Source organism: Prenolepis imparis, unplaced genomic scaffold (genome assembly GCF_030444845.1).
Source record: "Prenolepis imparis isolate NDT839.2.m4 unplaced genomic scaffold, iyPreImpa1.0 SCAF_16, whole genome shotgun sequence".
NCBI lineage: Eukaryota > Metazoa > Arthropoda > Insecta > Hymenoptera > Formicidae > Prenolepis > Prenolepis imparis.
Window position 1 is genome coordinate 1,177,745 of NW_028141174.1, and position 15,641 is coordinate 1,193,385.

The following is a 15,641-nucleotide window of genomic DNA, read 5'->3' on the forward strand; positions in this document are numbered from 1 at the left end:
TATTTTTATTGGCTCTCAGTATTTACTAAATAACTGAATGTGATTCTTAAATCGGCCAATAGAGCTGTTCGAAATTGCAATAATATATCCGCTTTAATTTATTTCGGCTGTTGTGATAATATTTCGCGGTCGAATAAATAACAGAAAAAAGTTCACCTAGCTAGGAATAACTATGTCATAAATCATCGAGGCAATTAAAGCGTCAATAATAAATAACAAATCCGCAACGGTTACCGCACTGAGTTACAACTACCAACATCGCGAAACACATGCGCAAAACGATCACGTGATTTCCGAGGGCCAATCGATGGAACAATCCCGCCTCGCGCATGTCAGGCCCGTGCTTACTCAGCGCGGATTACGCGGCAGCCAATGGCGCCAGACGCCCTTGCGTCACCTCAACAACTTTAAATTTGTTGAAAATTGATTGGCGCGTGGTGACGTGACGGGCTCCCGCACCGAGACAATAAAGGGAGCGCCGACAAAATTCTAAGGGCCTTATCTCAGCATATCGCAGTCAAACCGCATATCGCATCTCCGCTAATTATTGAAAAACCGCAAATTCGTTGAAGACCTCCGCTTATCATTATTATGTTTTCTCTTTGATTTATCGCTCTGAAAAGTATTCAAGTTTTGTATTAATATTGTGCGTGTTCACTTTTGTTAATTAGTGTATGTCAATTAATTAAAAGTCTTTATATACAAAAAAAACGGTGACTTATCTATCCAGCGCATCCTATCTTCACGACGCGCGTTCTCGAACATATTTTTGGTCCTTCGAGCCGGATCGCGTCGTCGCGCCGGCACCCGCAAGTTCGTGAGCGTGACTTTTCGAGTGGAGTGAAGTGAGTGTCCGCCAAAGTCGAGTGCAAGCAACAATGATGGATGTGGCCACGCTGATTGACTCTCAACGCGAGATCCAAGTCCGCATCTCACGCTCGGTGGAGTACTTGAGGAAACTGGGCAACGCCAACATCACCGCCAGTGCCGTCACCACACGCACCAGAATCGTCGATCAGTTGTGGACGAAATTTGAGGCTCAACATGACCTCATTCGCGCGGCCCTGAAAGACAAATTTATTGACAGTGATTATTTCAAGTCAGAGCTGCATGAGGATACAGAGAACCTCTACGTGGCGCAGCGGAGCCTGCTGGATGGCTACGCCGAACTATTCCGGGAGCCGCCCGTGCGTCCAACTCACGATGTCGCATCGAAGTCCTCGCTGCCGCGCATCAAGGTGCCGCCGTTCTCGGACACCTATGCTGATTGGCCATCCTTCCGAGATCTCTTCCTCTCCGTCGTCGGGAACAATGCGTCGATTTCAAACATCGAGCGCTTCCACCACCTCCGCTCAAGTGTGACAGGGCAGGCTGAAAAATTAATCAGATCATTACCTGTCACCGGTGATAATTACGATCGCGCTTGGGCGATCTTGAGCAAACACTACGACAACAAGAGAGAGCTTATCCGCTCCAACTTTGTCACGTTCGTCAACGTGTCAAAGATGAAGGGAGATACCGCCGATGAGCTGAGCCGCATCCACAACGCCGTTACCACCGTCGTCAACGCACAGGAGAGCATCGGTCGCCCAATCGACACGCACGGGATGGACCTCTTCAACTACCTGGTCACTGACCTATTCGACGCAACCACTCGCTTAGAATGGGAGTCTTCCACTTCGGGATCCGTCGAACCACCATCGCACGAGACACTTCTCGACTTCATCAGCCGACGGATTTTGACACTCAACGCCGCACGACCGAAGGGGGTCAGCAAAACCTCGGGAGATGCACCACGGGCCGCCAAGTCACACGTCGCGAAGTACGGATCTGCATCTCCACAATGTGCACTTTGCCGTGAGAAACACGTACTAATGGCCTGCCGCGAGTTCAAGGCCAAAACCGCTACGGAGCGAAAGACGTTCGTTGAGACGAACAAGCTCTGTTTTAACTGTCTGGGGAACCACTTCCTCGCACGGTGTCAGTCAAAAAAGAACTGCCTCACTTGCAACGCTCGTCACCACACCATGCTGCACGGAGCTCACACCGCATCCTCGACGTCTGAAGTCAACACGTCTGCCGCCACATCAGCTTCCACACTTGCCACTACACTGGCCACTACACATCAGAGCGAGGATAGAAAGGCCATCCTCCTGGCAACAGCACGCGTCATCATCGCCGATCGGTATGGATCCCCTCACGCGGTACGAGCCCTGATCGACCAGGGTTCCGAGCTGTCCATCGTCTCCGAGACTTTGGCTCAACGGTTGCGACTGCAGCGAGAGTATACGGGGCTGTCCATCTTTGGCGTCGGAGGAGCCCGTCCAGGACCAACCCGCGGCAAGGTCACGTTGAATGTCACTTCAGACGTGACTGTTATAGCCCGAACTATAACCAGTAGTTATTAGAAATTAGAATTTACTGAATATCTTTATAGAATACTGTAAAACATTTTTGCTTATAAAAGAGCGCTCTCGACAAACGCTCGTCGCGTGAAAACGCTAACGCAGCGAGACACGCGCGAAGCACCGGAAACCGCGAGATGCAAGCGAAGACCAGGGACTTCGACCTGCTTCGCTTGCAATTAGACCAAAAACGCGTGAGTATTGTTAACCAATCAGAGACCTGTTTCCAAGGGCCTCTCCCGAAAGAAATCCAAGAAACAAAGAGGATATAGGACGGAGAGCCCGCCCGCGAAGGCAGTCTCGAATACAACTCCTAAAAATCAAGACGGAGTCTCGAATAAAACTCCTAAACATCAAGACGGAGTCTCGAATACAATTCCTAAACATCAAGACGTGGTCGCTAATAAGAAACCAGAACATCAGAACGAGACTCACTAACAACGACCTGAATTATTGAGAGGAATACGAATATACGCTCATCGAATGTTACGCGAATATATATTTAAAGAAAGGACGAGAAATAAAGCGAAACCATATTCAATCCGAAATAAAAATATATTTAATCAAAAGAAGAGAGAATAATCTTCCTATCTTCCTACGACGTCCCGGTCGACCCGAGGATCCTCATCCTTAATTCGGCGCAACCCCAGTGCCTTGTTCGAGGCACACAACATGACCAAGGCTGAGTTCTTCGTGGTGGCGTATGTATTACCGCGCCTCTCGATACAACAAGGCCGCACATCAAGGACCGACCACCGCTGGTCCCACATCCGAGGACTCCAGCTAGCCGACCCACGGTTTTAGGACGACGATCCAGCAGAGCTACTCCTGGGAGCAGAAGTCACATCCTTCATCATCGAGGAGGGAGTACGCAAGGGCGGACCAGAGATGCCGATCGCCCAGCGGACCATCCTTGGTTGGATTCTCTCCGGGGGTTCCGATGCAGCGTCAACCGAAGATCACCGCCGCACATTCCGGTGCACCGCCGATTACGACCTCGCCGACCTGGTTCGGCGATTCTGGGAGCAGGAACAGGAGCCCAAGGCTGTTCCATCACTCACTCCCGATGAACAAAGATGTGAGGAGCTCTTTGTGCGCAGTCACACCCGCATTACCTCTGGGAGATACGTGGTGAGGTTGCCTTTCTCCTCACCACCGACGACACTCCAGGAAACCCGCAAGCCAGCTGAACGCCTCCTGCGTGACAGCTATGGAGCGACGTTGCGTCCAGGATCCTCGCTTCGGTGACCTCTACCGAAGCTTCATGCGGGAGTACGAAGACCTGCAACACATGACGATGTCAAACACTGTGTCAACTGCCAGTCAAAGCAAGTGCTACCTACCTCATCATGGAGTCTTCAAGGAATCCAGCATCACCACCAAGTTGAGGGTCGTCTTCAACGGGTCTCAGCGCACACGAGCAGGGGAATCGCTGAACACGCACCTCCTTACTGGCGCAAATCTTCTTCCAACACTCGCCGACGTGCTGCTCCGATGGCGTCAATACCGATACGCCTTCGTCGCTGACATCGAGAAGATGTATCGACAAATTCTCGTGCATCCAGATGACTGCAGCTTCCAGACGATCCTGTGGCGGCATTCTCCTGACGATGAAGTGCAGGAGTACCAGCTGCGGACGGTGACCTATGGTCTCGGTTGCGCTCCATTTCTCGCCATACGGACACTTCAACAACTGGCCAAGGACGAAGAAGAACGTTTTCCTCGCGGCGCTGTAGCGTTGCGACGGGACTGCTACGTCGACGATGTGGTCACCGGAGCAAACACCATCAACGAAGCGATCATCCTCCAAGCGGAACTACGCAACCTCTGCATGGCGGGCGGATTCCCGTTAAAAAAGTGGGCAGCCAACGAAGAAAGAATCCTGACGGGCGTTCCACCCGATCATCGCCTGCAGCAGTCACAGCACTCGTGGGATGGAGAGGGCCACTCAACGTTGGGACTACGGTGGCATCCTCAAGGCGATCAATTCTCCTTCGTGCTGCATCCACCTGCTATCACAGAGTACACGAAGAGACGTGTTCTCTCTGAAACCGCACGTCTCTTCGATCCATTGGGTTGGCTCGCTCCAGTCGTCATCCGCGCGAAGATCCTCATCCAGACTACATGGCTCCAGGGGTTAGACTGGGATGCCCCACTGCCGCCAGCAGACGCTCATCGTTGGCAGCAATTGCTGGGTGAACTCCATCATCTCGATCGCCTAAGAATACCTCGCTGGCACTGGACTTGAATACTCATCGCTGCAACTCCATGGTTTCGCCGACGCATCCGAACGAGGGTATGCCGCAGCCGTGTACCTCCGCATCGCTGGAAAAGACGGAACTTCAATAAAATTGTTAATGGCCAAGAACAAGGTGGCACTGGTCAAACAAGTGACCTTGCCGAGACTTGAGCTTTGCGCCGCCACGTTACTCACCACATTAACACAGCACGTTCAACGCACGCTCAACTTGACAGACGCACCAACCCATCTGTGGTCAGACTCGAAGGTCACCCTCCAGTGGATCCAGGGACACGCCTCGCGATGGAAGACCTTCGTTGCCAACCGGGTGGCTCACATCCAGACGCAGCTGCCAAACGCACTTTGGAGACACGTGGCTGGTCGAGATAATCCTGCGGACTGCGCATCAAGGGGCATTAATCCGACGGAACTCTTCAATCATCCGTTATGGTGGACAGGACCTACCTGGTTGCTGGAGGATGAGACTGCATGGCCGAACACCGAGGTGGACACCCGAGAGGACGACCTTCCTGAGAGACGAGCCACTAGCCTGCTGACGAAGAGCTTGGTCGTCATGGAACCTGAGCTCCTTCTTCGCTTCTCGTCGCTGCACCGCCTGTTACGAGTCACAGCGTGGTGTCGTCGCTGGCTACGCCCGGCAGAACCAACTGTCACACCTGGACTGCCACTGACCTCGGACGAATTGGATGCGGCGTTATCACACTGGCTACGAGAAGTACAGTCACTGCACTTCTCAGATGAGGTCGCCGCTGCCTCTGCAGGCCGCACTGTTGCAACTCGCAGTCCACTGGCCAAACTGTCTCCATTCATCGACGTACATGGCGTGCTGAGAGTAGAAGGACGTTTAAAAAATTCACTCTTGTCACCGGACGAGAGACATCCGATGATTGCTCCAACGACTTCATGGCTGACTCGACTGCTGATCGATTCTTGTCATCGCCGGACCTTGCACGGAGGAGTGCAACTGACCCTTGGATTGCTTCAACAGCGTTTCTGGGTACCTCGAGGACGTTCAACGGTGAAGCAGCGACTACATCGCTGTGTCACCTGCACAAGGTGGCGAGCGACGACACCACAACCGCCGATGGGCGATCTGCCACGCAGCCGGGTCACTCCAACACGGCCATTTCTCCGCACTGGGTTGGACTACGCGGGACCAATCCTCATCCGGACCAGCAAGGGTCGCGGCCATCGCGCCTACAAGGGCTATATTGCAGTCTTCATCTGTTTCTGGTCGAAGGCTGTTCACCTGGAGCTCGTCTCGGACTACTCGTCTGAGGCCTTCATCGCCGCCCTTCGCCGATTTGTCTCCCGACGAGGTCTCTGCGCCGACATCTTCAGCGACTGCGGCACGACCTTCGTTGGAGCTGACCGCACCTTACGAGAGCTCTTCATTGCGGCGTCGTCGGAGGGTCAAGGAATCGCACGCGCCGCAGCCAAGGAAGGAATCCGCTGGCACTTCAACCCGCCGGCGGCTCCGCACTTCGGTGGATTATGGGAGGCCGCCGTCAAATCCGCTAAGTACCACTTACGGAGGGTGATAGGAGAAACCACCCTCACCTTTGAGGAGTTGAACACACTTCTCACTCAAATTGAGGCATGTCTAAATTCTAGACCGTTACAGGCACTATCAGACGACCCAGACGATGTTTCAGCGCTCACTCCTGGACATTTCCTGATCGGGGCGCCTCTTCTCGCCATCCCTGAGCCGCTGCAGGAGGATAAACCTGGAAACACGAGGTCACGATGGCATCATTTACAGCAGATGAGACACTTCTGGGGAAGGTGGTCTACAGAATATATACACGGACTCACCTCTCGCTCCAAGTGGTTGAAGGACGAGACGGCACCCCGCATCGGAGCACTCTGCCTAGTACGCTCCGAGATTTCTCCTCCAAGCCGATGGCCTCTCGCCCGGATCACGAAGTTGCATCACGGAGCCGACGGCGTCGTGCGTGTGGTCACCGTCCGGACCGCTGCCTCCGAGTTCGTGCGGCCGCTCGTGAAAATCGTTCTGCTTCCCGGCGTTGAAGCAGACGTAGCGAACACTGACATTTAACACACCACTCATTCAACACAAAATCACACCTCTCACACTTTACACAACACACTCGATTCACACACACTTCCGGTTACACTATCTCAAATTCACTAACCACGTGTCGCACATACCACAGCTGATCGAACCTCACGTGACACGCGATCACCACGTGCGTCGTAACGCGCAGCCGCACCGTTACAATCACCGAACAATGAAGCGCGCTGTGCGACCAGCGATCATTAGCAAATTATTTTGTCACGACGTAACAAGGCGGGCGGGATGTTCGAAATTGCAATAATATATCCGCTTTAATTTATTTCGGCTGTTGTGATAATATTTCGCGGTCGAATAAATAGCAGAAAAAAGTTCACCTAGCTAGGAATAACTATGTCATAAATCATCGAGGCAATTAAAGCGTCAATAATAAATAACAAATCCGCAACGGTTACCGCACTGAGTTACAACTACCAACGTCGCGAAACACATGCGCAAAACGATCACGTGATTTCCGAGGGCCAATCGATGGAACAATCGATTGCCTCGCGCATGTCAGGCCCGTGCTTACTCAGCGCGGATTACGCGGCAGCCAATGGCGCCAGACGCCCTTGCGTCACCTCAACAACTTTAAATTTGTTGAAAATTGATTGGCGCGTGGTGACGTGACGGGCTCCCGCACCGAGACAATAAAGGGAGCGCCGACAAAATTCTAAGGGCCTTATCTCAGCATATCGCAGTCAAACCGCATATCGCATCTCCGCTAATTATTGAAAAACCGCAAATTCGTTGACGACCTCCGCTTATCATTATTACGTTTTCTCTTTGATTTATCGCTCTGAAAAGTATTCAAGTTTTGTATTAATATTGTGCGTGTTCACTTTTGTTAATTAGTGTATGTCAATTAATTAAAAGTCTTTATATACAAAAAAAACGGTGACTTATCTATCCAGCGCATCCTATCTTCACGACGCGCGTTCTCGAACAAGAGCCAAGCACGAAAATTAATTCTAATTCTTTGGAACGGTATCTCTTGGTTTGAGATTACTAAGTTCCATCAATTAACAATCCTCGAGCTTACAACGGGAAAATAGGCGAGAAAAATATTGGTCCGAAAAGTCGCTGAAGCGGGAATTGAACCCGCGTCCTTCGCTTGCGACTGCTCTTACCACTAAGCTATTCAGATCCTTTCGATCCTATATTTTTCATTTGCCTTATAGCGGATGTTAGTAAATAGCGCCATGAATTAGGCCCAGACGCGAATATAAATTAAGAAATATTTTTATCGGCTCTCAGTATTTACTAAATAACTGAATGTGATTCTTAAATCGGCCAATAGAGCCAAGCACGAAAATTAATTCTAATTTTTTGAAACGGTATCTCTTAATTTATATTCGCGTCTGGGCCTAATTCATGGCGCTATTTACTAACATCCACTATAAGGCAAATGAAAAATATAGGATCGAAAGGGTCTGAATAGCTTAGTGGTAAGAGCAGTCGCCCGGCAAGCGAAAGACGCGGGTTCAATTCCCGCTTCAGCGACTTTTCGGACCAATATTTTTCTCGCCTATTTTCCCGTTGTAAGCTCGAGGATTGTTAATTGATGGAACTTAGTAATCTCAAACCAAGAGATACCGTTCCAAAAAATTAGAATTAATTTTCGTGCTTGGCTCTATTGGCCGATTTAAGAATCACATTATTATTTTAATTTTTATAACATATTTTTATTTTAAAATTTAATTAGCAATGTAATGCTTTAATCATCTGATTTCTATCAAAAAATATTAACAAAGTTTAAACAAGCTTTATATAAAAACAGCATTCTTTTTTATATAAAATCGAGGAACGCGCGCTTGTGTTATTCTAATAGTCTTTTTCTAAAAAAAACATATTAAGTCGATTCTCGCAAGTATTTTTGCCTCTTTTCCGCCAAAATAATAATCAAGTTTAAAATATAACATATTATTAAAAATATTATTATTTTATTTAATTTTATTTTGGATTAACTATCAAACTGCTAACTGCTAACCCTCGCGATGACAGCCTTTCGATGCTACGAATATAACACACAACGCGAATGTCAAAAATATTAATCAAGTTTAAAGTATAATAACATATTATTTAAAACATTATTATTTTATTTTATTTTATTTTGGATTAACTATCAACCTGCTAACTGCTAACCCTCGCGATGACAGCCTTTCGATGCTACGAATATAACACACAACGCGAATGTCAAAAATATTAATTAAGCTTAAAGTATTATCACATATTATTTAAAACATTATTATTTTATTTAATTTTATTTTGGACTAACTGTCAAACTGCTAACTGCTAACCCTCGCGATGACAGCCTTTCGATAATGCTACGAATATAACACACAACGCGAATCGACAGAGAACCAATCAGCATCGCGGAAAAGAGGCTTCAAAAAACGAAGTTCACTCACAAGGGGACACTACATCCAGTACATCGAGAATCTGGATGCCAATTTTTTTGGTGATTCTAGAGGCCTAAAAAAGATATACATGTCTTGGCGTTTTGTCGAGTGCTCCATAGTTTTCGAGTTTAATGAAAAAAAAAAAAAAAAAAATTCGAAAAGTGCAGCGGCGATTTAAGAGCCGTCCCATTAGTAAGTTCACCAACCAGCCCGCGGTGGGTCGATGAATAAGGGCCACCGCACAAGCTTTTCCGTAACGCGTTACGTTATGTTAAGTACTGACTTGAAACTTTCATACGTAATCTTAAACTTTAGTCAACGCACAAAGAAAATCGTAACCGTAAAACCGTAATTACGTTACGATTTTCTTTGTGCGTTGACTAAAGTTTAAGATTACGTACGAGTTAAAGTTTCAAGTCAGTACTTAACATAACGTAATGCGTTGCGGAAAAGTTTGTGCGGTGGCCCTTATTCACCGACCCACCTCGGGCTGGTTGGTGAACTTACTAACGGGACGGCTCTTAAATCGCTGCTGCACTTTTCGTTTTTTTTTTTTTTTTTTTTTTTTTTAAATTAAACTCGAAAACTATGGAGCATTCGACAAAACGCCAAGACACGTATATCTTTTTTGGCCTCTAAAATCACCAAAAAAAATTGGCATCCAGATTCTCGATGTACTGGATGTAGTGTCCCCTTGTCAGTTAACATGCCTTTTTTCAGAAAGGACCAATACGGAAGAATCTTCAAAGGTTCGGTAAGCCAATAAAGTGGCCAGTAAAGCCAGTAAAGTGGCTTACTTTTTTCACAAAAATTAGTATGTAAAGGTTTTTTGAATTACTAATAATAATGAATGTGAAATGAGATTTTTAATTTTTAATCTACTACATTGGACCCATTTTGAATTTAAAAATTCTGATTCTATATGATTTGATTCTATTTTATTATCAGTGATTTAAGAAACCTTTACATACTTTTTATAAGAATAATTTTAAATATAATTTTTATTAAAAAAGTGAACCATTTTACTGGTTTTAGCGAACCTCTGAGATTTTGTATTGGTATAAAGAAAAGCGCGAAGAATGATGTTTTCAGTTTTATGATCTAATTTTTTTCTGATAAACTCTTTAAAGGTTCGATCTCTTTCATATTTTTTTACGTAAACTACAAGTCTAGAGCTTTATTTTTATTATTTATTTAACTACAAGTCTTAAGCTTTATTTTGAGTTATCGTAGCCATTTGTATCCCAAATTAAAATTTATACTTTACGGAAAAGTGTAAAAAATGTTCATTTCCGCATTTTTAGATTAGAATATCTTGAAAACTTGACGTGATGCGCAATTTTTATGGCTGGATTCGTAATCAGTGCTAAGAAATGTGCCAGAAATGATTATTTAGATCTCCGAACCTGACAAAAAGTCATTTTTTGTCGACGAATGATTATCTCGACGTCACCATTATTATCAACAATATAATAGAATTTGATTGATTTCACAAGTCTACTTTTTCCGACAGATATATCTTTATTTCAGAGAAAAGAGACACAATCATCGGTCAAACAGACAGAGCTTTTTTTCTTTCCCCTTTTTTTTCACCCAAGATTTCATCAAAAAAAACTTTAAGGTTTTTATTAATATTTTACTTGATAGTAGCTATTTTTTATTTATTTTTTCAAAATAATTCATGAATGATTAAAATCTTTTGTCGCAAAAAATAACAAGAGAATTCAGCTTTATCTTTATCTTCTCTATATATAAGTGCCGTCCGTCTGCTTGTCTGACCGCGAACTACTTCCACATTTGTGGATCGATTCTCACGAAATTGGTACCAAAATTTCGCAAATTTTTCGGCGGTGGCTGCTGTGTGGGTTTTTTTTTAATTTTTATCCCACCCACGCATCCACCCACGCGCATGCGCATTTATGGACCGATTTTCACGAAATTGGTACCAAAATTTCGCAAATTTTTCGGGGATGGCGACGATGGTGGTTTTTTAAATTTTCTTTAATAAAGTTTATGATATGTATGTGTAAGTGCATGGGTGGGTGGGTGGGTGGGTGGGTGGAGGTGTAAAACTTAAAATAACCTCCATCGTCGCCATCCTCTAAAAATTTGCGAAATTTTGGTACTAATTTCGTGAAAATCGGTCAATAATGTGTGAGTACGTGGGTGAGTGCGTAGGTGGATGAGTGAGGGTGTAAAACTTTGTAAAATTTAAAAAAACCACCATCGTCGTCATCCCCGAAAAATTTGCAAAATTTAGGTACCGATTTATAGCAAATCGGTCAATAAATGTATGAGTGCGTGGGTGAGTGGGTAAAGGTGTAAAACTTAAAAAAAAACCACATAGAAGCCATCACCTAAAAATTTGCAAAAGTGCGTAGGTGGGTGCATGGATGAATGGGTGAAGATGTAAAAATTAAAAAAAAAAAACACATCCATCTCCGTAACATTAAAAACATTGTGGTACCTGTGTGTGTGTGTGTGTTTCACGAAAATCAATAAATAAATGTACAACTAATTCGCGGTCAAACAGACAGAACAACTAATTTTCTCTGCTAAAGCAGGTTTTATACAGGCTTTGAGGACCGCGCTTCGCGCGGTCCGAAACGCTAGTATATAAGTACGGTCCGTCTGTCTGTCTGTCTGACCGCAAACTACTTCCACATTTATGGACCGATTTTCTCGAAATTGTTACCAAAGTGTTGCAAATTTTTCGGGGATGGCTACTACGTGGGTTTTTTTAGTTTTACACTCCCACCCACCCACGCACAAACACACACACACGCACATACACACACACACACACACACACACACACACACACAAACAGATGCATATGCATCCGAACACATCCGAATACACCCGAACACACCCGACCATACCCGAACACATCCGAAAACATCCGAAAACATCCGAACACACCCGAACACATACAAATACACACAAACACACCTGAACACGCACAAACACATATAAACACACATGAACATACACAAACACACGCACACACATTTATTAAAAATCACCTCTTAGTTGTGGCGTGAGTAGACATGAATAGACTATCACAATCGTGAATGAACATGAATAGACTATCACACAAACACACACAATTTTTCAGAAATCAGAGCATTTATTTATTAATAGATTGACTTTTTTTAATTTTTTCGTATAGCGAAATTTTGCCGAAATTTGGATTTTGTGTACAGAGAGGATTTTTAATGGGTGGGAGTCCTACGCTCCCCCGCAACACCGGGGATACATAACATATTTTTTCCGTGTATTGTAAAAAATAAATAATAATTTTGAAGTATTTTCGCGCGTAGCGCGGTCTTAAAAGCTAGTAGTTAATCAAGAGACACGGTAGTGTCTCACGCCAAGTTTAATAAGCGTAGCTTTGTGTAGCGACTGCAAAGCATGCCGTGTGTATTATACGCGAGTCGGACAGTTGAGAGTATCACATATTTCTGATACGCAATAACGGCTGAAGCGATCGAGTTCTTACTACGCTCAATCGATAGATTGAGTTTAAATTATATAATAAAAGTGCCTTTATTTTTTCTCTATATGCTTTATAAACGGAGATATTATAATGTAAGTTTGCTTTTTATAAAAAATTGATCAAGTTTGGTCGTCGTCGTCGACCTTCTCAATGCGCATGTACCAGAAAATGTACACTTCGAGCATTCATTGCAAGACAGCGTTGATGTCGCTCCATGAATCGTCGTTAGGTTATCAGTTTTGACAGTTTCTTTGATTTGACACATAGGTTCAGACAGGAACACGTTGGTGAGTCGAAAGATCTTTTACAAAATCAAACAATTTTGATTAAAATTTCACAAACAGATATTATGATATGCAGTGCTAATATTTCCTTTGTGTTATATTATTTTTTAACATACTGGTCTTACGTAATTTTGTATATTTCGATGTAATAATGATCATTGCATAGTAAATAGCGATTATGTAGATTCAAATAGAGTCGTGTACATTATTTCGAAGTTTGTCGGTATTAACAATATTTTAGAGAATCGTTTCGCGATTTATGTGTACACGAAATATGTTCAATTTTAAGGTACAGCTTTTTCTTTTCGTTGACGACTGACTGTATACATTAGGGTGGTCGTTAAATGGAAGATTATGTTGGATGGTCATAAATCAGCTCCAAATGTAGAAAAAATGATTCTCTAATTTTTTCAGATTTTTATTTTCAGCCCTGAGTCTCCCTGTTTGCACGTGAAATACCTAAAACAAAAGCCCAATGTATCATCAGGACTACCAATACAAGAAAATAAGCTGTATTAAAAAAGAATACAAAAAAAAATTATATCTTCAACAAAAAAAAATCAATGGAAAATATTAAATTAATCGATATATTGATTACTCCGTAAAATAATAATTTAAATTTTTTCACTCGATTTGTGTGTAGTATAACACACACAACTCGAGTGAAATACCTCATATACGATGTTTTACTATTTTCACGGCAATGAAACGTATTTCATAAAATGTTGCTATTTTAGACTAGAACTAACTTAAATAAATATTTTTTAAATGAAAAAGAAAATTACGTGCCAACAGGGAGACTCAGGGCTCAAAATAAAAATCTGAAAAAATTAGAGATTTTTTTTTTCACATTTAAAGCCGATTTACAACTATCCAACATTAAAATTCTGAAAAAACCCATATAAAGACCACCCTAGTATACATATTTAAATAAATGTCAGATATTTAGATATATAGAACTATTGCAGAATATAATTTCTTTTAATTGTTAAGTATAAAATAAAATTACTATCAAATATCATCAATAATAATCGACCGATTTCAAATTTTGCAATAATTTTACTTGCTGGAAATATAATCAACATTTCAAGTTCATTACATATTTAAAAAAGTTTGATGTAGATTTGTTAGTAAACATACGAGGGTGGTTTGAAAAGTCCGTGCAAAGTTAGAGAGATGGCACCACTGGTGCGTATCGGGGTTATTTTTAGTTAGTAGCATCTCTTGGAAGAATACACACCAAGTTTCAGCCAGATCGGTCTATTTCTCTGTGTTTGGCGTTCGTTTGAATCGAGAAAGTCGAGTGATTTCCAAAAAATGGATGAAAGAGAATTTCGTGTGTTGATAAAACATTACTTTATGAAAGGCAAATCGCCTCAGAAGACTAAGGAGAAGCTTGATAAACATTATGGTGAATCTGCACCTTCGATTAGAACAGTTTATAAGTGGTTTCAAAATTTTCGGAGTGGCCATATGAGCACAAGTGACGCTGAACGTTCTGGACGCCCTATTGAGGTCACTACTCCAGAAATCATTGATAAAATCCATGATATGATGATGGATGATAGAAGAGTGAAGGTGTGCGAGATTGCTAGCACTAGTGCTGTGGGCATCTCGAGTGAACGGGTACATAATATTTTGCATCAACATTTGGGCATGAAAAAGTCCTTTTCCATCACGACAACGCATCAGCTCACTCATCTGTAGTTGTAGCCGCAAAATTGATGGAATTAAGGTTCCAACTCGTTCCGCATCCCCCCTATTCTCCAGATTTGGCTCCCTCGGACTACTACTTGTTCCCCAATATGAAGAAATGGCGGGGGGGAAAGAGATTTTATTCAAACGAGGAGGTGATTGCGAAAACGAATGCCTATTTTGCAGAGTTGGACCAATCTTATTATTTGGAAGGGATCAACAAACTGGAGCAGCGTTGGACGAAGTGTATAAGCCTAAAAGTAGACTACGTTGAAAAATAAAAAAAGTTTATACCGAAAAATTAAGTAGTTTTCATTTTTGCACAGACTTTTCAAACCACCCTCGTATATAAGAATATATTTACAAATCTATTTCTCTATTACTTTTTTGATTAACAATATATTTATATTTTTGGTTTTGTTGTATTTACTTGCTGGAAATATAATCAACATTTCAAGTTCGTTACATATTTAAAAAAGTTTGATGTAGATTTGTTAGTAAACATATGTAAGAATATATTTACGAATCTATTTCTCTATTACTTTTTCGATTAACAATATATTTATATTTTTGATTTTGTTGTATTTCAAATTTAAAATTAAAAAGAAAGATTAAAAATTTTTCTATTACATGCAAAATAAGTGTCGAGAAAATTTTAATACATTTATATTTAGTATTTAACATCTTTTGAAATATTGTTAATTGTTATAATTAATTTATTATTTTAATTGTAATTTATATAAACTTTCTTTTTTGAATATGTCTCTTTTGTCAATTTTGCTTAATTTTTATTTTATTTATATTTTTATTTAGTTCTTTGATTTTTTATTTTAAGATGTTTGAATAAATATATACTACAAAAAGGACTGATATAACAAAAAAAAACTTTTTTTAAAAAAAGGTAAAAAAAGGGCGCCAAGTTCACGTGTCATGTCAAAAGTGTTATACAAAAACAGTGTTTTTAAATTATTGTAAAAAAACATATTTCTAAAAAAAAATAATGATATCAAAAAATTGCGCCA

At 42.6% G+C, this 15,641-nt stretch overlaps 3 protein-coding genes across 3 annotated transcripts; all 3 read left to right on the top strand.

Moving 5' to 3' along the window:
• Positions 1 to 878: 878 nt before the first annotated feature.
• On the top strand, positions 879 to 3,653 carry LOC145946463 (uncharacterized). The gene is made up of 2 exons (XM_083056077.1): positions 879 to 2,369; positions 3,210 to 3,653. Exons 1-2 carry the CDS (start codon positions 879 to 881, stop codon positions 3,651 to 3,653), a joined length of 1,935 nt encoding a protein of 644 aa, XP_082912203.1.
• Positions 3,654 to 4,762: 1,109 nt separating this feature from the next.
• Positions 4,763 to 6,724, top strand: LOC145946464 (uncharacterized). Its single transcript, XM_083056078.1, has one exon. The coding sequence runs from the start codon at positions 4,763 to 4,765 to the stop codon at positions 6,722 to 6,724; it is 1,962 nt and encodes a 653-aa protein (XP_082912204.1).
• A 7,517-nt stretch (positions 6,725 to 14,241) lies between these two features.
• Positions 14,242 to 14,631, top strand: LOC145946465 (protein GVQW3-like). The gene has a single exon (XM_083056079.1). It carries the CDS (start codon positions 14,242 to 14,244, stop codon positions 14,629 to 14,631), a length of 390 nt encoding a protein of 129 aa, XP_082912205.1.
• Positions 14,632 to 15,641: the final 1,010 nt, after the last annotated feature.